The sequence below is a fragment of the Plecotus auritus genome (genome assembly GCF_963455305.1).
Source record: "Plecotus auritus genome assembly, chromosome: 6".
Classification (NCBI taxonomy): Eukaryota; Metazoa; Chordata; class Mammalia; order Chiroptera; family Vespertilionidae; genus Plecotus; species Plecotus auritus.
The window spans coordinates 94778298-94799536 of NC_137773.1; the positions used below are offsets into that span (position 1 = coordinate 94778298).

Below are 21239 nucleotides of genomic sequence, written 5' to 3' on the forward strand. Positions count from 1 at the left end.
GCTCGTATTGGCACAAGAACAGACGTATACATCAATGGAATAGAATAGAGAACCCAAAAATCGACCCAAATCACTATGCTCAATTAATATTTGACAAAGGAGGCATGAACATACAATGGAGTCAAGACAGTCTCTTCAACAAATGGTGTTGGAAAAATTGGACAGATACATGCAAAAAAAATGAAACTAAACCATCAACTTACACCATACACAAAATAAACTCAAAACGGATCAAGGACTTAAACATACAACGAGAAACCATAAAAATACTAGAGGAATCAGAAAGGATGTATGCACCCTGTGTTCATAGCAGCACAATTCACCATTGCTAAGATTTGGAAACAGCCTAAGTGCCCATCAGCAGATGAGTGGATTAAAAAACTGTGGTACATCTACACAATGGAATACTATGCTGCGGTAAAAAAGAAGGAGTTCTTACCATTTGCAACAACATGGATGGAGATGGAGAGCATTATGCTAAGTGAAATAAGCCATGCAGAGAAAGATAAATATCACATGATCTCACTCATTTGTGGAATATAATGAACAACATAAACTGATGAACAAAAATAGATCCAGAGACAGAGAAACATCAATCAGAACATCAAACCTCAGGGAAGGTAGGGGAGGGTGGGGGTAAGGGGGAGAGATCAACCAAAGGACTTACATGCAGGCATGTAAGCCTAATCAGTGGACACAGACAACAGGGGGGTGGGGGCATGAATGGGCGGTGGGGGGTAATGGGGGAATAAGGACACATATGTAATACCTTAATCCATAAAGAAATTTAAAAAAAAACAATGGTTATAAGAATGCTCAAGGATCTTAATGAGAGCTTCAAGGGCCTTAGTCACAATTTCAAAAATCTTAGAGAGAACAGCAAAAACATGAAAAAGAACCAGTCAGAAATTAAGCACTATCTGAAGTAAAGAAGAATTTACAGAGATTCAACAGTAGAATAGAGGATGCCAAGAATCAAATCAGTAATTTCAAATATGAGGAAACAAAAACACCCAATCGGGAGAGCAAAAAGAAAGAAGAATCCAAAAATATGAGGATAGTGTAAGGAGCCTCTGGGACAACTGAAGTGTACCAACATTTGCATTATGGGGGTGCCAGAAGGAGAAAAGAGAGAGCAAGATATTGAAAACCTATTTGAATAAACCAAAGAACTTATGCACTTATATGCATAGCCCATGGACCCGGGCAATAGGGTAGTGAAGACCTGGGGGGCTGGGAAGGGGCTGGGTGGAGGGGAAATGGGGGGATGGGATATATCTGTAATACTATCAACAATAAAAATATATATTTAAAAATAATAATAATGACAGAAAACCTCCCCTACCTGGTGAAATAAACAGACTTACAACTTCAGGAAGTGCAGAGAATCCCAAACAAGAGGAACCCAAAGAGGCCTACACCAAGACACATCATAATTAAAATGCCCAAGGTTAAAGTCAAAGAGAGAATCTTAATTTTCTCCAAAAAGAGAAAAGCAGTTAGTTACCTATGAGGGAGTGCCCATACAACTGTCAACTGATTTCTCAACAGAAACGTTGAAAAAGAAAAAGATAAAAAATATGAACAATAAAATGGCAATAAAAACATATCTATCATCAATGGAATCTAAAAATCAAGACAGATGAACAAGGAATCTAATGAATAAAATCAACTGATGAATAAAATACAACCAGAGGCATGGAAACATGGAACAGACTGACCAATCTCAGAGGGAAGCGGGGAGGGGGCGCAGGAAGAGATTAACCAAAGAAGTTATTTGCATATATACATTACCTATGGACACAAGCGGTAGGGTGGTGAAGGACTGGGGTGGGGTGGGAACTGGGTGGAGGGGTATAATAGTGGGAGAAAGGGGGACATCTATAATACTCTCAACAATAAAGATTTGAAAACAAAATAAAAACACTATGTAATCCATGACCACCTTGGGGAAAAGGTCTGAGGAGGACAGAAAGTCCAAATCAGAGTTGTCATGGGCTGGGTTGTGTCTTATAGGCCATGATACATACAAAAAGTATATATTACTTCACTGCAAAATATAATTGTAGCATTTTAACTATATTAATAATGCCCATTTATGTAAAAACTAATCATGCTATTTTTTTTTCCTACTAGTCACCTACACCACATGGGACGAGGCAATGATACCCCAATTTCAGAATTTCTTCTTCTGGGATTTTCAGAAGGACCAGAATTACAGCCCCTCATATTTGGGTTTTTCCTCTCCATGTACCTGATCACTGTGTTGGGAAACATGCTCATCATCCTGGCTGTCAGCTCAGACTCCCACCTCCACACACCCATGTACTTCTTCCTCTCCAACCTATCCTTGGTAGACATCTGTTTCACCTCCACCACCGTCCCAAAGATGCTGGTGAACATCCTGAAACAGAGCAAAATCATAACCTATAAAGGTTGCATCACCCAGATGCATTTTTTCATACTCTTTGCAATGTTGGATGACATCCTCTTGACCATAATGGCCTATGACCGCTTTGTAGCCATCTGCCACCCTTTGCACTACACAGTCATCATGAACCCCCGGCTCTGTGGACTGCTGGTTCTGGTGACCTGGATCATGAGTGCCCTGAATTCCTTGTTACAAAGCATAATGGTATTGCAGCTGTCCTTCTGTATGGACTTGGAAATCCCCCACTTTTTCTGTGAACTTAAACAGGTGGTCCAACTTGCCTGTTCCGACACCTTCCTTAATAACATGGTGATGTATTTTCTAACTGTGCTACTGGGTGGTGGTCCCCTCGCTGGTATCATTTACTCTTACTCTAAGATAGTGTCCTCCATTTGTGCAATCCCATCAGCTCAGGGGAAGTATAAGGCATTTTCTACCTGTGCATCTCACCTCTCGGTTGTCTCCTTATTTTATGGTACAATCTTAGGTGAGTACCTCAGCTCTGCTGCTACCCACAGCTCTCACTCAAGTGCAGCAGCCTCAGTGATGTACACTGTGGTCACACCCATGCTGAACCCCTTCATCTACAGTCTCAGGAACAAAGACATAAAGAGGGCCCTGAAAAGATTTTTTGGGATGGCAGGTACAAAGGGGATAATCATCCTGAGGTAGAAAAAGTGACCTTGATTTTGAGGCTCCAAGGCTCAAAATCAGAAATTGTGATTCTTTAATCAGATGGTCGTTTTTCAGACTCGCTCCTTTTATTTCTGTCCTTGAGTTTCCTATCTTTGTTTTAACTTCTCTATACAATTTCAGGTTCCATTTTATTAAGCTTTCTGCTTTGTCTATTATGTACACAGTTTTTCCCTTTGTCCTTTTTTCCAACTGTGATCAGAAATATTTGGAAATTTTCCTTTACTTCATTGGCAACATTGATGTCTTAACAATAATTTCTTCTCAAATGACATACTATATCATTGTAAGTAATTTGTTCTTGTATTCACCATGTGTCCCTCATTCTTTGTACATTGGTACCTTAACTGATCTTCTTGATACTGTAGACTTTATGATTGTTCCCTATAAGTCTCAGTCTGTTGATAGTGATGCAATAGGATAGGAATGCCTGGGCACTGGCCTGGGTCCTACTACTTGTTCCTCAGACCCCAGTCAATGTTGTGACTAGATGGACCCTTTTGACACTTATTATAATTGAAATAACCATCATGGAGCTATGAAAATGTAAGTTTTATTACTCATAGGTCCTGCAAGCCCAAAAGCTATACAGGAAAGTGTGTGTGTGTGTGTGTGTGTGTGTGTGTGTGTGTGTGTGTGTGAAAGAGAGAGACAGAGAGAGAGAAAATAGACTTTGACTAAAGGGCTCTGCCTTCATTGGAGGCCAAAGGCAGGATGGTAGGGTTTTGTGGGTTTGCTTTTTATTTAAAACATAGGAGTTGGAATTGGGGCCAGGGAAGGAAAAGCAGAGTCAACCCTATGGTCAGTTATCTAGGTTACTCAGGGTTTTATACAAGGGCAATTTTATAATATGTTAATTCTTGTGTAAAAATCAAAAAAATTCTATATGTGATTCCAAATAAACTTTGCTCCCTCAATATATCCATTGTCTAATGTGAACTTTCTCCCTTTGCTCATATTGAAATTGCTTCTCATTAAAAATAAAATTGCATATATTTCAAGTTCTAAAAAAAATAATTAAATCAAATCCTATATAATAAAGAGCTAATATACTAATTAGACTGGACGGCAGAATGACCTTCTGGAATGACCTTCCAGAACAACTAGTGGGCGGGGTATGGGGCCGCAAAGCAGCGGAGGCCTCAAGGGCCTACTCTTGTAGGAATTTTGTGCATCTGGCCTCTAGTTAAAAATAAAAGGGGAACTTCATGGGTGGGGGCAACATGAGTGCTTATGTAGTAGCTGTTTTGTATTCATTAAAAAGATTCAGCTCTATGGCAGTAGCTAAAACCTTGCCACATCCATTCCTGAGAGAAACATTTCATAGTATCATCTCTCATTAACTATTCACATAAAAATATATTTAGTAAGTCTATAAGAGAATACTAAATAATTTTACTTTGCAATTATTTTATTCCTGGTGCAAATGTTTATATTTAGGATTATAAGCCTTTTACTTCACTGTAAATTGTGCAAGCTCTTTACACAGTTTATAGATTGAGAGCTGGTTTCTTGTGGTTTTGAATTCCATACTTTTTGTGGTTTTGAATTCCATACTTTCAAACAAAATTGGAGTTTCTGTCAAAGTTTTTTAGTGCTTGACCGTGTATTATTTTATATATGTGTAGATGTATTGGGGGAATGTGTGAATTTTATAAATTTTGTGTGGTCAGTTCTGTCAGTCAGTCATATTATATCCCCCATTATTTTTTTAATTTAATTCTTTTTTTAATTTAATAAATCTTTATTGTTCAGATTATTACAATTGTTCCTCTTTTTTCCCCCATAGCTCCCCTCCACCTGGTTCCCACCCCACCCTCTGCCCTTAACCCCCCGCCACTGTCCTCATTCATAGGTGTACGATTTTTATCCAGTCTCTTCCCGCACCCCCCACACCCCTTTCCCCCCGAGAATTGTCAGTCCACTCCCTTTCTATGCTCCTGATTCTATTATATTCACCAGTTTATTCTGTTCATCAGATTTTTTTATTCACTTGATTTTTAGATTCACTTGTTGATAGATAGGTATTTGTTGTTCATAATTTTTATCTTTACCTTTTTCTTCTTCTTCCTCTTCTTAAAGAATACCTTTCAGCATTTCATATAATACTGGTTTGTTGGTGATGAACTCCTTTAGCTTTTTATCTGTGAAGCTCTTCATCTGACCTTCAATTCTGAATGATAGCTTTGTGGGTAGAGTAATCTTGGTTGTAGGTTCTTGCTATTCATCACTTTGAAAATTTCTTGCCACTCCCATCTGGCCTGCATAGTTTCTGTTGAGAAATCAGCTGGCAGTCGTATGGGTGCTCCTTTGTAGGTAACTAACTGTTTTTCTCTTGCTGCTTTTAATATTCTCTCTTTGTCTTTTGCTCTTGGCATTTTAATTATGATGTGTCTTGGTGTGGTCCTCTTTGGATTCCTTTTGTTTGGGGTTCTCTGTGCTTTCTGGACTTGTAAGTCTATTTCTTTCACCAGGTGGGGGAGGTTTTCAGTCATTATTTCTTCAAATAGGTTTTCAGTATCTTGATCTCTCTCTCTTCTTCTGGCACCCCCATAATTCTGATGTTGCTACTCTTGAAGTTGTCCCAGAGGCTCCTTACACTATCTTCATATTTTTGGATTCTTTTTTCTTTTTGCTTTTCCAGTTGAGTGTTTTTTGCTTCTTTATATTTCAAATCTTTGACTTGATTCTTGCAATCCTCTAGTCTGCTGTTAGATCTCTGTATAATATTTTTTATTTCAGTCAGTGTATGCTTAATTTCTAGTTGGTCCTTTTTCATATCCTCGAGGGTCTTGCTAAATTTATCGGCCTTTTCTAGGAAATTCTTAAAAAACCTTATAACTGTGGTTTTGAACTCTATATCCAGTCGTTTGCTTTTCTCCATTTCTTTCATTTGTGATCTGTTTCTTTGTTTCTGCATTTGGCTGCTTCCCTGAGTTGATAGAGTAGCTTTGTGTGCTAGGTGTCCTATAGGGCCCAGTGGCTCAGCCTCCCCAGTTACCTAAGGTGGACACTCTTGGTGCACCCTTTGTGGGCTGTGTGCACAGTCTTGTTGTTGTTAAGCCTTGATTGTTGTTGATATCACTGGGAGGAATTGACCTCCAGGCCAATTGGCTGTGAGAATCAGCTGTGTCTATGCTGGGAGAACTTCTCTGCTGGAGACACCCTTATGAGACAAGACTTGCAAAAGCCTCTGTGCTCAGCTTGGATGGGGTGGAGTCTCAGGGTGGAGCAGACAGCATTGGTTTCCCGTCAGCCCTGCCCTAATAGGCCCCTGTGTCTCAGTGTCCCATGGTAATTGATGCAAGCACCTCTGAGAGAAAGCTGCCCTCAAGTTCCTCCCGCTGCCAGACAGTCCAGTTTCTCCCCGAATGAGTCTGGGTCCCAGAGTCTCACCAAGAACTGGAGTTCAGTGCAGTCAGGAGCTTTTGTCTCCCTCCTGCTTGAGAAAGCCAGCCGCGTACTCAGTTGCCAGTCCTCTACGCGCACGCATCTCAGTACCTCTGCCTCCTGCAGCTCCTCTGAGTCTCAATGTGCTTTTCTCTTTCTTTCTTGTTGTAGAATTTCCACTCAGCCAGCCTTCCTGTGGTTCTGGATGATGTCCGTTTTGTCTTTTAGTTGCAGTTTTGAAATTGTTGTGAGAGGCAGCAGTTTAGGTGTTTACCTATGCTGCCATCTTGGTTTCTCCCCTAATTTAATTCTTTATTGTTTAAAGTATTACATATGTCTTCTTTTTCCCCCATTGACCTCTCTCCAGTCATTCCCCCCTCCCCAACCTCCCCAGCACCTGTCCTCACCCCCCTACTGTCTGTGTCCATGGGTTATGCTTATATGCATGCATACAAGTCCTTTGGTTGATCTTTCACCACCCCCCACCCCTCTCCCTCCACCCCTCACCCACTCCTTCCCTATGAGGTTGAATGGTCTGTTCAATACTTCTATGTCTCTGGATTCAACAACAAAACAACAAGAGAGCCCACTGCATGGGAGAACATATTTGCCAATGTTACTAGTATATCGACAAGGGTTTAATCTCCAAAATTTATAGGGAACTCATACAACTTAACAAAAGGAAGAGAAACAATCCAATCAAAAAAAATGGGCAAAGGACCTGAATAGACCCCTTTCAAAAGAAGACATACAGAAGCCTAAGAGACATATGAAAACATGTTCAAAGCCACTAATCATCCAAGAGACGAAAATCAAAATGACAGAGAAGGAATAATGGCGGCGGAATAGACAGACGTGTTCCGAGCCTTGTCCCAGAGCAGAAAGAAAGAACAGCTGAGGGTCGCACTAGGAGTGTTTGTTGGCTGGTTGGGGGACAGCTGAACTCCAGAAGAAGGTGGGAGACTGCTAGACGGGGTTCCCCTGACCTGGCAGCTCCCACTGCGGCTGGGTCCCCTCCCGGAGCTGCGGGCTTGGACATGGAGTCTGCGCCATCTGGAACCAGAAAGTGGAGCTTATCGGAAGCCTGAGAATCCACAACTGCGGCACCCACGGAACAGCTGCGAGCCCCAGAACAACGCTCCCCAATTGGTGCAAACACACGGGTTCAGAGGAGCTCTACACTCCACCACGGAAAGGTCAGATTTCGCCTAGGATAAGGTGAGGTCTCTGGTCCCGGCGGCGCGAGAGAGGAACGCGCGTTTTGCGGGAGCTGGAGGACCAGGGAAGTCTGTGCCTAGAAAAATCCGTGGCTGTTGGGGCTGGCGTGATCTGTGAATGTGGAAGGGGGTCCTCAGAGCTGCTAACAGAAGGGCTCTCTAAAAAGCAACCCATTTTGATCTGACGTGCAGGGACACCCTAAGAATTTCAGGGGTGTGCTAGTCTTTCGCGCAGCCACGGAGTGCGCACACTTGGGCTTTTTCCTCTTGAAATTCTTGCTTCTGATTACTAAGCCCAATACATAGGATCACCCAGTTGGGGACACCCTGGGAGACTGCAGGGGAAAGTTGTTTTTCTGGAACCTGGGGATCGGAGCAGGGAGTGACCATCGGAGAGCCAGCTCTGAGGCAGCCCACTCCCACAAACCGGTAGTGAGTGCCACAGGGAAAGAAGGCTCTAACACTGCCTAGAGAGGCCATAGATAAACCCGGAAGTCAATCCAGAAACACTGCCACCCAGGGGCTGAATCACAAATTGACTCTTGTGTAATCAAAAATAAAGGAATACGAATTAAGACACACCACCTGCTTAAAATCAGGACTGGCTTACATGACTGAAGAGCAGTGGAATGCAGGGAATTGCAATACTGTCCGGATTGAGAAACAGGCGCGCCAAACAGAACAACAGAGGAAGTGAATGACCTTCACTACTCCACATTTTATTTTTATTTTTTATTTTTTTATTTTCATTTTTTGCATCTTTTACTCAAGAAACTAATTTTTTTTCTTTTTTCCTCACTTGATTTTACCTTTTTAATTATTACATTTTTATTTTCAATCCGTATTATTACTACTGCTATTTTATCTTTTTTTTTTTAAGTGTCATTTTATTTTCTCTTCATTTTGTTTTGGGATTAATGTTCTACATTCTATTTTTATCTTTCCTTTAGCATCATTTTACTCTATCTCAACTCTACCTTTATGCCATCACTCTCTTCCTCACTTTTCCCTTTTCGGGGTCCTGTTTATCTTACCCCTTTCCTGCTTTAGATTTTCCCTATTCTTTCTGTTTACCCCCATTAAAATTTCACCCTACTTATATATCTAATCTCCAATCCCCTGCTCCAAGTCCATACACACCTCTCTTCGCTGTCTTAACTATCCAAAAAATTGTTTTTCTCTCTGTCCTTTTGTTGTTGTTCGCTTGAATGTAGATTATATCGAATTTTTATGCTTTTTTGGTTGATTGTTTTGCTTATTCTTCTTTTGTTTATTTTTTTTGTTTGTTTAGTGCTACTGTCTTCCCTTGCCTCACTCAATATTAGTTGGTGTTGTAGTTTGTATTAATCCCCAGGTACTTGTTGCGGGCATTTGCTGGGATAAGTGATGGCTCTATTGGAGTTTTATCCCCAATATATATAGTCTGTTTCCCTTTCTCTCTTAGTCTCTTTCTTGTCTCTCTTATTTTTTTTTATCTTCTTTTTTTCCCTTTTCACAATTTCATTTTGACACTCCTTTTTTTATTTTTTTTCTTCTTCTTTCTTTCTTTTTCCTCTTCTTCTTTCTCTCCTATCCCCTAATTTGCCTTTCTCTGGTGGTCACCTTTATTGGAGGTTATTAATATCGTGAATACATTTCTGTTCAAGTGCCTTCTGTGTTGTACCTGGTAGTGCTGTATTTTGTGCCTTTAAATCAACGCAGGAGAGAGAGAACTACATAACCAGACACCCAGAGAAGAGAGACCATGGGGAGACAAAGACACAGCCCGCATATGAAAGAAAAGCAGGCATCACCAGAAAAGGAAGTAAACGAAATGGAGGCAAGCAACCTTCCAGAAAAAGAATTCAGAGAAATGGTCATAAGGTGGCTGAAAAGAATGGAAGACAAATTCGACAATATGAGCAAGAACCAAGAGGAAATGAAGAAGAACCAAGAAGAAATGAAAAATGACATCGCTGCTGTAAAGAACTCGATAGAAAGCATCAAGAGTAGACTAGAAGAAGCAGAGGACCGCATCAGTGAGCTAGAAGACAAGATGGGAAAAAATACCCAAGTAGAGCAACTTCTAGAAAAAAAATTAAAAGGCAGGAGGAGAGCCTAAGGGAACTTTGGGACAATACGAAACAAAACAACATCCGCATAATTGGGGTTCCAGAAGGAAAGGAAGCTGAGCAAGGAATAGAAAACCTCTTTGAAGAAATAATGACAGAAAATTTCCCTGATATAGAGAAGAAAAAACCCACACAAATCCAAGAAGCTCACAGAGTCCCAAGCAAAATGAACCCCAAAAGACCGACGCCAAGGCACATTATAATTAAATTGGCAAACACCAACGACAAAGTAAGAATCTTAAAAGCGTCAAGAGAGAGACAGAAAGTTACATACAAAGGAACTCCCATCAGACTAGCAACTGATTTCTCAACAGAAACTCATCAGGCCAGAAGGGAATGGAATGAAATATACAAAGTCATGCACAGGAAGGGTCTGAATCCAAGAATACTGTACCCAGCAAGGCTATCAATCAAAATTGAAGGTGAAATCAGGAGCTTCACAGACAAAAAAGGACTAAGGGAATTTATTACCACCAAACCAGCAATGCAAGAAATGCTAAAGGGTCTACTTTAAAAAAAAAAAGAAATAGGAAGCGAAGAAGGAACACAGTGGTAAAGAATAGGATGGCGACAAATAAGTACCTATCAATAATAACTTTAAATGTAAATGGATTAAATGCCCAAATCAAAAGACATAGGGTAACGGATTGGATAAGAAAACACGACCCATATATCTGCTGTCTACAAGAAACCCACCTCAGAAAAAAAGACGCACACAGACTGAGGGTGAAGGGATGAAAAAAGGTTTTCCAGGCAAATGGAACTGAAAAAAAAGCTGGGGTAGCAATACTTATTTCTGACAAATTAGATCTCAAACTGAAGGACATAACAAGAGATAAGGAAGGCCATTTCATAATACTAAAGGGAGCAATCCAACAAGAAGAAATAACTCTAGTAAACATATATGCACCCAATACAGGAGCACCCAAATACATAAAAAAACTCCTGGAGGATATCAAGGGAGAGATTGACAGCAATACAATCATAGTAGGAGACTTTAATACCCCACTATCACCATTGGACAAATCCTCTAAACAAAACATCAGCAAAGAAACATCAATCCTAAATGACTCACTAGACCAGATGGAATTAATTGACATCTTCAGAACATTTCACCCCAAAGCCACAGAATATACATTCTTCTCAAGTGCACATGGGTCATTTTCAAAGATAGACCATATGTTGGGACATAGGCAAAGTCTCTTCAAATTCAAGAAGATAGAAATCATATCAAGCATCTTCTCAGACCACAGTGGCATAAAACTGGAAATCAACTACAATAAAAACAACCCAAAGAAATCAAACACATGGAGACTTAACAGCATGCTATTAAACCATGACTGGGTTACCAGAGAGATCAAAGAAGAAATAAAAAACATCATGACAACAAATGACAATGAAAACACAACAATCCAAAATCTATGGGACACAGCGAAAGCAGTCTTGAGAGGGAAGTTCATAGCTCTACAAGCCTACTGCAAAAAAACAAGAAACAGGGGTAATAAATTACCTAACCCAACAACTCAAAGAGTTAGAAAAAGAGCAACAAGAAAAGCCCAGTGTAAGCAGAAGGAAGGAAATAATAAAGATCAGAGCACAGATAAACGACATAGAGACCAAAGAAACAATACAAAAGATCAACAAAACCAAGAGCTGGTTCTTTGAAAGGATAAACAAGATTGATGAACCTCTAGCCAGGCTCACCAAGAAGCAAAGAGAGAGGACCCAAATAAACAAGATCAGAAATGAAAGAGGTGAAATAACAACAGATCCCGCCGAAATACAAAGGATTGTTAAAAAATACTACGAACAACTCTATTCCAACAAACTGGACAACCTGGAGGAAATGGACATATTCCTAGAAAAATATAACCTTCCAAAACTCAATCAGGAAGAATCTAAACAGCTCAACATGCCAGTAACTATGGAAGAAATTGAAGCAGTCATCAAAGAGCTTCTGGCAAACAAAAGCCCGGGGCCAGACGGCTTCACAGGAGAGTTCTACCAAACATTCAAGGAAGAACTCAAACCTATCCTCCTCAGACTATTCCAAAAAATTCAAGAGAAAGGAACACTTCCAAGCTCCTTCTATGAAGCCAGCATCACCCTAATACCAAAACCAGATAAAGACAACACAATGAAGGAGAATTACAGGCCAATATCCCTCATGAATGTAGATGCCAAAATCCTCAACAAAATTCTAGCAAATAGGATCCAGCAGTACATCAGAAAGATCATACACCATGACCAAGTAGGGTTTATCCCAGGAATGCAAGGATGGTTCAATATCCGCAAATCAATAAATGTGATACATCACATAAACAAATTGAGAGATAAAAATCACATAGTCATATCAATTGATGCAGAAAAAGCATTTGATAAAATCCAACACCCTTTCTTGATAAAAACTCTCAACAAGTTGGGAATAGAAGGATCATACCTCAACATAATAAAAGCTATATATGATAAACCCACAGCTAACATCATACTCAATGGGCAAAAACTAAAACCATTTCCCCTAAGAACAGGAACAAGACAGGGATGCCCACTCTCACCACTCCTGTTTGACATAGTACTGGAAGTATTAGCCACTGCAATTAGACAAGAAGAAGAAATAAAAGGCATCCAAATTGGAAAAGAATAAGTAAAGCTGTCCTTATTTGCAGATGACATGATATTGTACATAAAAAACTCCAAAGACTCTATCAAAAAACTAACAGACTTAATAAATGAATTCGGCAATGTAGCAGGATACAAAATTAACACCAAGAAATCTATGGCATTTCTATACACCAACAATGAACTTACAGAAAGAGAGACTTAAAAAGCAATTAAGATACTTAGGAATAAACCTAACCAAGGAGGTAAAAGACCTATATGTGGAAAACTACAGGACACTGAAAAAAGAGATAGAGGAAGATGTAAACAGATGGAAGAACATACCATGTTCATGGATTGGTAGAATCAACATCATTAAAATGTCCATACTACCCAAAGCAATCTATAGATTCAATGCACTCCCCATTAAAACACCAACGGCGTATTTCACAGACCTAGAAAGAACTCTCCAAAAATTTATCTGGAATAAAAAAAGACCCCGAATAGCCACAGCAATCCTGAGAAAGACGAATAAAGTAGGAGGGATCTCAATACCAGATTTCAAGCTGTATTACAAAGCCACTGTCATCAAAACAGCCTGGTACTGGCACAAGAACAGACATATAGATCAATGGAACAGAATAGAGAATCCAGATATCGACCCAAACCAATATGCGCATTTAATATTTGACAAAGGAGGCATGAGCATACAATGGAGTCAAGACAGTCTCTTTAATAAATGGTGTTCGGAAAATTGGACAGATACATGCAAAAAAATGAAACTAGATCACCAACTTACACCATACACAAAAATAAACTCAAAATGGGTACAGGACTTAAATATAAGACGGGAAACCATAAAAATACTAGAGGAATCCACAGGCAGCAAAATCTCAGACATATGCCAAAAGAACTTTTTCAGTGATACTGCCCCTAGGGCAATGGAAGCCAAACAGAAAATAAACAAATGGACTACATCAAAATAAAAAGCTTTTGCACAGCAAAAGAAACCATCAACAAAACAACAAGAAACCCCACTGTATGGGAGAACATATTTGCAAATGGTATCACTGATAAAGGTTTAATTTCCAACATCTACAGGCAGCTTATACAACTTAATAAAAGGAAGATAAATGATCCAATAAAAAAATGGGCAACGGACCTAAATAGAATCTTTTCGAAAGAAGACAGAAGTAAGGCCAAGAGACACATGAAAACATGCTCAAAGTCACTAATTATCCGAGAGATGCAAATCAAAACAACAATGCGATACCATCTCACACCTGTCAGAATGGCTATCATCAACAAATCAACAAACGACAAGTGTTGGCGAGGATGTGGAGAAAAAGGAACCCTCGTGCACTGCTGGTGGGAATGCAGACTGGTGCAGCCACTGTGGAGAACAGTATGGAGTTTCCTCAAAAAACTGAAAATGGAACTCCCATTTGACCCAGTAATCCCACTCCTAGGAATATATCCTAAGAAACCAGAAACACCAATCAGAAAGGATATATGCACCCCTATGTTCATAGCAGCACAATTTACAATAGCTAAGATTTGGAAACAGCCTAGGTGCCCATCAGCAGATGACTGGATCAGAAAACTATGGTACATCTACACAATGGAATACTATGCTGCCGTAAAAAAGAAGGAATTACTACCATTTGTAGGCACTTGGATGGAATTAGAGAACATTATGCTAAGTGAAATAAGCCAGTCAATGAAAGAAAAATACCACATGATCCCACTCATTTGGGGATAATGAAAAACATTATAAACTGATGAACAAAAAGATAGTTACAGAGGCAGTAAAGCATCAAACAGACTGTCAAGTTACAGTGGTAAGGTTAGGGAGAGGTGGGGGAAATAAGAGATCAACTGAAGGACTTGTATGCATGCATATAAGAGTAACCAACGGATGCAAAACATTGGGGGGTGAGGGCATGTATGGGAGTGGGTTGGGGGTGGGGGACAATGGTAAGATATGTACACATATAATACCTTAATAAAAATTTGAAAAAAAAAAAAAGAAAATCAAAATGACAATGAGGTACCATCTCACACCTGTCAGAATGGCTATCATCAACAAATCAACAAACGACAAGTGTTGGCGAGGATGTGGAGAAAAAGGAACCCTCGTGCACTGCTGGTGGGAATGCAGACTGGTGCAGCCACTGTGGAAAACAGTATGGAATTTCCTCAAAAAAATTAAAAAATGAAACCCCCATTATATTTTTTAATTGAATTTATTGGGGTGATGTTGGTTTGCAAAACCATACAGGCTTCAAGTGTACAACTCAAAAAAACATCATCTGCACACTACATTGTGAGCCCATCATCACAAACAAAGTCTCTTCCATTTCCATTTCCCCCCCCTTTGCCCACCTCCCCCTAGCCTCCACCCCCCTTTCTTTCTGGCTATCACCACACTGTTGTATGTGTCTATGTGTTATGCATATATGTTTTTGGCTAATCCCTTCATCTTCTTTCTTCCAGTCCCCCCACTCCCCTCTCCTCTGACAGCTATCTGTCTTACCACGTATCCATGTCGATATTTCTATTTTGTTCTTAAGTTTATTTTGTTCATGATATTCCACATATAAGTGAGATCACATGGTATTTGTCTTTCTCTGATTGGCTGATTTCACTTAACATAATAACCTCCAGGTCCAAGGGTGTTCAAGATAGTAGTGGGGTGCCGGAGGCTAAAGCAAACAGCAGTTAGCATATTAATGCAAAAAGAAACATTGGAATACCAATGGAATTTGATATTCAGCAGGGCTGAAAATCAGCATAATATTACCCTGCTGTGGGCTCAATGGCTCAAGGCAATTTCCTACCCTGATAATTGTTATGCTGTTTACCAAACCTTACCTTTGATCTGCCTGTATGCATTGCTAAAGGGAAAATGTGTATTTAAGTAAATAAAAAACGAACCAGGCAAGAGGTCGGTCTACCTCTTCAAGAAAGAGATCTCCACCTGGCCCCCAATGCCTCCTAAATTCATATTTCTTGTACAGTATTTTCATTTGTGCATTGGCCCCTCCTTCAGATCCTGAACCCCGCCGCGAAGGTCGCGGCAGTGAGGTAGGTGGATCTTTATTGCACCTCCTCACAGATCCAAACTGGAAATATAACTATATTGGGAACATTTACTCTCAAATAGCAACTGAAGACTAGCTGAAGAAGAGACTTTTTTAAAAAACCCTTATATTTATTTTTTTAATTCTTTTTTTCTAATTTTTTACTTTTAATATATACTCTTATTGTTAATAGATTACAGTTGTCTCCCATTTCCCCACCCCCTTTACCCCCTTCCTCCCAGCCTCTACCCCCCACCCCCACCCAGGTCTTCATCACTCTATTGCCTGTGTCCATGGACTATGCATGTAAGTATGTAAGTTCTTTGGTTCATCTCTTCTTGTCCTCCCATCCCCACATCGAGGTATGTCAGTCTGTTCCATGCCTTCATGCTTCGGGCCTTATTTTGTTGGTCAACTCATTTTGTTCATTAGATTCCACAAATATGTAAGATGATGTGATATTTGTCTTTCTCAGATTGGCTTATTTCACTTAGCATAATAGTCTCCAGGACCATCCATGCTGTCCTGAAGGGTAAGGGATCCCTCTTTTTTACAGCTGCATAGTATTCCATTGTGTAAATGTCCCACAGCTTTTTTATCCATTCATCTACTGATGGGCACTTAGGCTGTTTCCAAATCTTAGCTACTGTAAAGAACATAGCTTAGCTGGCCTATGAAAATAGAGTACAAATACCCAATTAAAGCCATTTGTGCCAGCTAAACCCAAGGACAAATGAAGTCAGGGGAACAAATAACAAAAACTCCATTAAAGCCAGACAGACCCAAAATAAAAGTAAAACAGTAAATCAGACCAAAGATTAAACCAAAACTCCCCTCTACACTCATTTTGATGCATCAGGATATTAAAAATGCACCTGGAAAGCTGATGAATATTCTACTAAATCCTCCCCTAAGATTCTTGCCTGCAGGGGAAAAAAGGATAAAAAGCCCTCGGGACAAAGACTCAATGTGAGCTTGCCCTAGAGCACCCATGCCCCTTCCCAGGCATGAACTTTTTATTTCTAAGTGTCCCCACTCGACTTGCAACCAGGGGGACATGGGCAGTGGTAGCTCCACCCCTGATCCTGTCTCCAAGGCCCCCTTTATCTCTGACCTCTCAGTGAGCTAAAGCAGCCCCACTAGGCTCACTTCTTTCCTGTAACATTTCTAGAGAGCCAAGAAAACAGCCTCGTCAGAGGAATGGCGGTGTAAGGGCGCATCTATCCTCTCCCCCTAACATCTCAACAAAATAACCACCTACAATTCAATAAAGAAGTCCCTGCTCAACACAAATGCACGCCTGAGAGACCTGCACAATGGAACAACTAAGGTGGGCTCCTTGGAATAAGCGGAGAGACGAGAAGGGAGGGGTGCCAAACACGGCTACAGCGCAGCAGCGTGTCTGCGCGGCTGGAAAGTGGCAGCGGCAATTACGGGCACTTCCCTCAGCTGGTTGGGACGAACGGAGAGCTAACCCGAACGGAGAGCTAACCCGGCAAGTGGCTAGCTGTTGGAGTTGCCACTGGAGTAGCGGCATTGTGTGGTCATGCACGCAAGCAGTGAGTGTCTGAAGCTGAGGGAGTGTTGTGAATGGGGTCTAAGTTGCATGCGTGAGCTGCGAGTCAGCAGACACCCGCCCTACAGAGCTGCTCTGCAAAGGAAGGAAATCGCAGAGCCCTGCCACTGATTAGACTCCCAAATTTCGCTTCCCATCACCCTTGGAGTTGGCACCAGGAGTGTATTATCTGTAGGCCAAGTGCTGTTGCAGTAGAAACACAATTTCCCTCTGTGACTGAACCCCAGGAGGGGTGCTTGGGCTGGACCTAAAGAGGTCAGGAGTAGCCATTACTGTCAGGGAAAAACAAACCTCACCCCCAAGCAACAAAGGTGGTACAGCCCTATGGACGCCCCAGAGGCTCAAAACTGTGAGGCCACAGAGGCTAAAAATCTTGCAATTCAGCGCCATCTACTGGAACAGAGTAGAAAGACTGCCTCAGAGATAAATGGAAAAACAAAGAACAGTGAATGCGTGAACAATCACAACAAGGATGACCAGAAAAAAAAAAGAAAAATCCCCAGAAAACAGACTGGAACACATGGCATTATGCAAGTTGAATGACAGAGATTTCATGGTTGCAGTTCTGAAAATATTCAATGAGATGCGAGAAAATGCTGAAAGGCAATTCAGGGCACTCAGAAAACAAATCAATGAACAAAATGAGTATTTCTCCAAAGAAATTGAAATTTTAAAAAAAAATCAAGTAGAAATCCTGGAAATGAAGCAGGCAATTAAAGAAATTAAGAGTGATCTGATGAGCATAGAAAATAGAACCAACCAGTTAGAGGAAAGAATTTGTGATATTGAAGATAGGAATCAAGAAATGATGCAGAGGGGAGAAGAGCGAGACCTGAGAATAAAGAAGTATGTAATGGCCCTATGAGACCTCTTTGATTACATAAAAAAAAAATAACATCAGAATCATAGGCATAGCAAAGGAGGAAGAGAGAGAATATGGGATGGAGAGTGTATTAAAACAAATAGTCGATGAGAACTTCCCAAATCTATGGAAAGAACTAGATCCTCAAATCCAAGAAACAAACAGAACACCTAGTTACCTCAATCCAAAGAGGTCCTTTCCAAGGTACTTGGTAATAAAGCTGTCAAAAATTAGTGACAAAGGAAAAAAATCTTCAAAGCATCCAGGGAAAAGAAGGAAGTGACCTACAAAGGAAAACCCATCAGAATTTCACCTGACTTCTCAGCAGAAACTCTACAAGCCAGAAGAGAGTGGAACCAAATATTCAAATGTCTGAAAGAGAGAACTTACCAGCCATGCATGTAATACCCAGCAAAATTATCCTTTAAATATAAAGGAGAAATAACAACATTCCCAGACATACAGAAGCTGAGGTATTTTATCACTAGAAAATCTTCATTGCAGGAAATACTTAAGGAAGTTATTCTACCTGAAACAAAGAACATAGGGTCATAACACTATCGGTAGGATTGCCAAAAAACTCGTAGCATAAATAGGGATAATTTGTGAGAACAAAAACATATAAGGGGAAGAGGGACAGCTCTGAATAGGCAAAGGAAGATGAAGATTAGATGCACTCAAAAGGGAAAAAACTATGGTATATATGCACTTCACTTTTTATGGAACTAATGGCAATCACACACAAAAATCCCCAAACAAGACATATAGCTTTAAAAAAAAAAGGAAACAGGGGAAACATGTATGGAATACCACCAAACAAAAACAACAGATAGAAGCACAAAGAAAAAGAACCAATGGAGGCACAGAGATACCAGAAAACAAAAGATAAAATGGCTATAGGAAACCCTCATACATCAATAATTACCCTAAATATACATGGTCTAAATTCACCAGTAAAGAGGCACAGAGTAGCAGAGTGGGTCAAAAAACAAAACCCAACTATATGCTGCCTACAAGAGACTCATCTAGACAGCAGAGACAAAGGTGGATTCAAATTAAAAGGGTGAAAAACTATTCTCTAAGCAAATAACATCTATAAAAAAGCAGGTGTAGCCATAATTATATCTGATAAAATAAATCTCAAGGTAACAAGAGACAAAGATGGACACTTTACAATGATAAAAGGGACACTACATCAAGAAAACATAACACTTCTTAATATTTATGCACCCAACCAGGGAGCACCAAAATATATTAAACAGCTACTCACAGAACTAAAGGGACAATCAGATCAAAACACAATTATAGTTGGAGGCCTTAATAATCCATTGACAGCTCTAGACAGATCAACCAAATAAAAAATCAATAAAGAAATATAGGCCTTAAATGAAACACTAGACCAAATAGATATAATCGACATTTACAGAACATTTTATCCCAGAACATCAGATTATGCATTCTTCTCCAGTGCACATGGAACATTCTCAAGGATAGACCATATGTTGGGTCACAGAACAAGCATCAACAAATTCAAAAAGATTGAAATTATTCCAAGCATATTTTCTGACCACGATGCCTTGAGATTAGAAAGCAACAGCAAAAAGGAGGTTAACAAAAGACCTACAAATACATGGAGATTAAACAGCATACTACTCAAAAATGACTGGGTCAAAGAAGAAATAAAAGATGAGATCAAAAGAAACATAGAGACAAATGAGAATGATAACACAACATATCAAAACCTCTGGGATGCAGCGAAAGCTGTAATAAGAGGGAAGTTTATATCACTACAGGCCTATCTCAAAAAACAAGAGAAGTTCCAAGTAAACAACCTAATATCACACCTTAAAAGACTAGAGAAAGAAGAACAAAATCAACCCAAAATTAGCATAAGAAAGGAAATAATAAAAAGAGCAGAATTAAATGAAATAGAGAACAAAAAGACTATACAAAAAAAATCAATAAAACAAAGAGCTGGTTCTTTGAAAAGATTAATAAAATTGACAAACCCCTAGCTAGACTCACTAAGGAAAAAAGGGGGAAGACCCATATAAACAAAATCAGAAATGAGAGAGGAGAAATCACCACAGACATCACAGATATACAAAGGATCATGCTAGAATATTATGAAAGCATTTATGCCACCAAATTCAATAACCTAGAAGAAACTGATAAATTCCTAGAAATATATAACCTTCGTAGACTAAATTATGAAGAACTGGAAAATCTAAATAGACCCATCAGCAGTGAGGAAATTGAAACAACCATCAAAAACCTCCCAAAAAACAAAAGTCCAGGACCAGATGGTTTCACCAGTGAATTCTACCAAACGTACAAGGAAGAATTAAAGCCTATTCTTTTCAAACTCTTTCAAAAAATTGAATAAGAGGCAATACTTCCTATCACATTCTATGAAGCCAACATAACCCTGATACCAAAACCTGGCAAAGATAACACACAAAAAAAGAAAACTACATACCAATATCCCTGATGAATATAGACACAAAAATCCTAAACAAAATACTAACTAATCGAATACAACAGTACATCCAAAAAATAATACATCACGATCAAGTGGGATTCATTCCAGGGGAACAAGGATGGTTCAACATCCATAAATCAATCAACATAATACACCACATTAACAAAAGAAAGGATAAAAATCATATGATCTCGTCAATAGATGCAGAAAAAAAGCATTTGATAGGATACAGCATCAATTTATGATTAAAATGCTCAATAAAATAGGAATAGAAGAAAAGTACCTCAACGTAATAAAGGCCATATATGATAAACCCTCAGCCAATATTATACTCAATGGTGAAAAACTGAAAGCTTTTCCCCTAAGATCAGGAAAAAGACAAGGATGTCCACTCTCACCACTCTTATTCAACATAGTACTGGAAGTTCTAGCCAGAGCAATAAGGCAAGAGAAAGAAATAAAAGTCATCCAAATAGCGAAAGAAGAAGTCAAACTGTCACTTTTTGTGGATGACATGATGCTGTATATAGAAAACCCTAAAGACTCTACCAAAAAAATTACTGGAAACAATAAACAAATACAGTCAACTTGCAGGGATACAAAATCAATGTACAAAAATCCATTGCCTTCCTGTATACTAGCAACAAACCTTCAGAAAAAGAAATGGAGAAAACAATTCCTTTTGCAATAGCAACCAAAAGAATAAAATACCTAGGAATAAACTTAACAAAGAATGTGAGATGCCTACATACTGAAAATTACAAAACATTATTAAAAGAGATTGAAAAAGACACAA

The 21239-nt window shown here is 39.5% G+C and overlaps 1 protein-coding gene across 1 annotated transcript in view; it reads left to right on the top strand.

The window, feature by feature from the left end:
* Positions 1-2149: 2149 nt before the first annotated feature.
* LOC308251767 (uncharacterized protein) overlaps positions 2150-21239 on the top strand; it is a gene marked incomplete at its 5' end in the record, with an annotated part of 31993 nt that continues 12903 nt past the window's right edge. The window contains one exon of the mRNA XM_080675470.1: positions 2150-3099. Coding sequence (XP_080531596.1) covers positions 2150-3099 — 950 coding nt within the window. The remainder of the gene's footprint in view (positions 3100-21239) is intronic.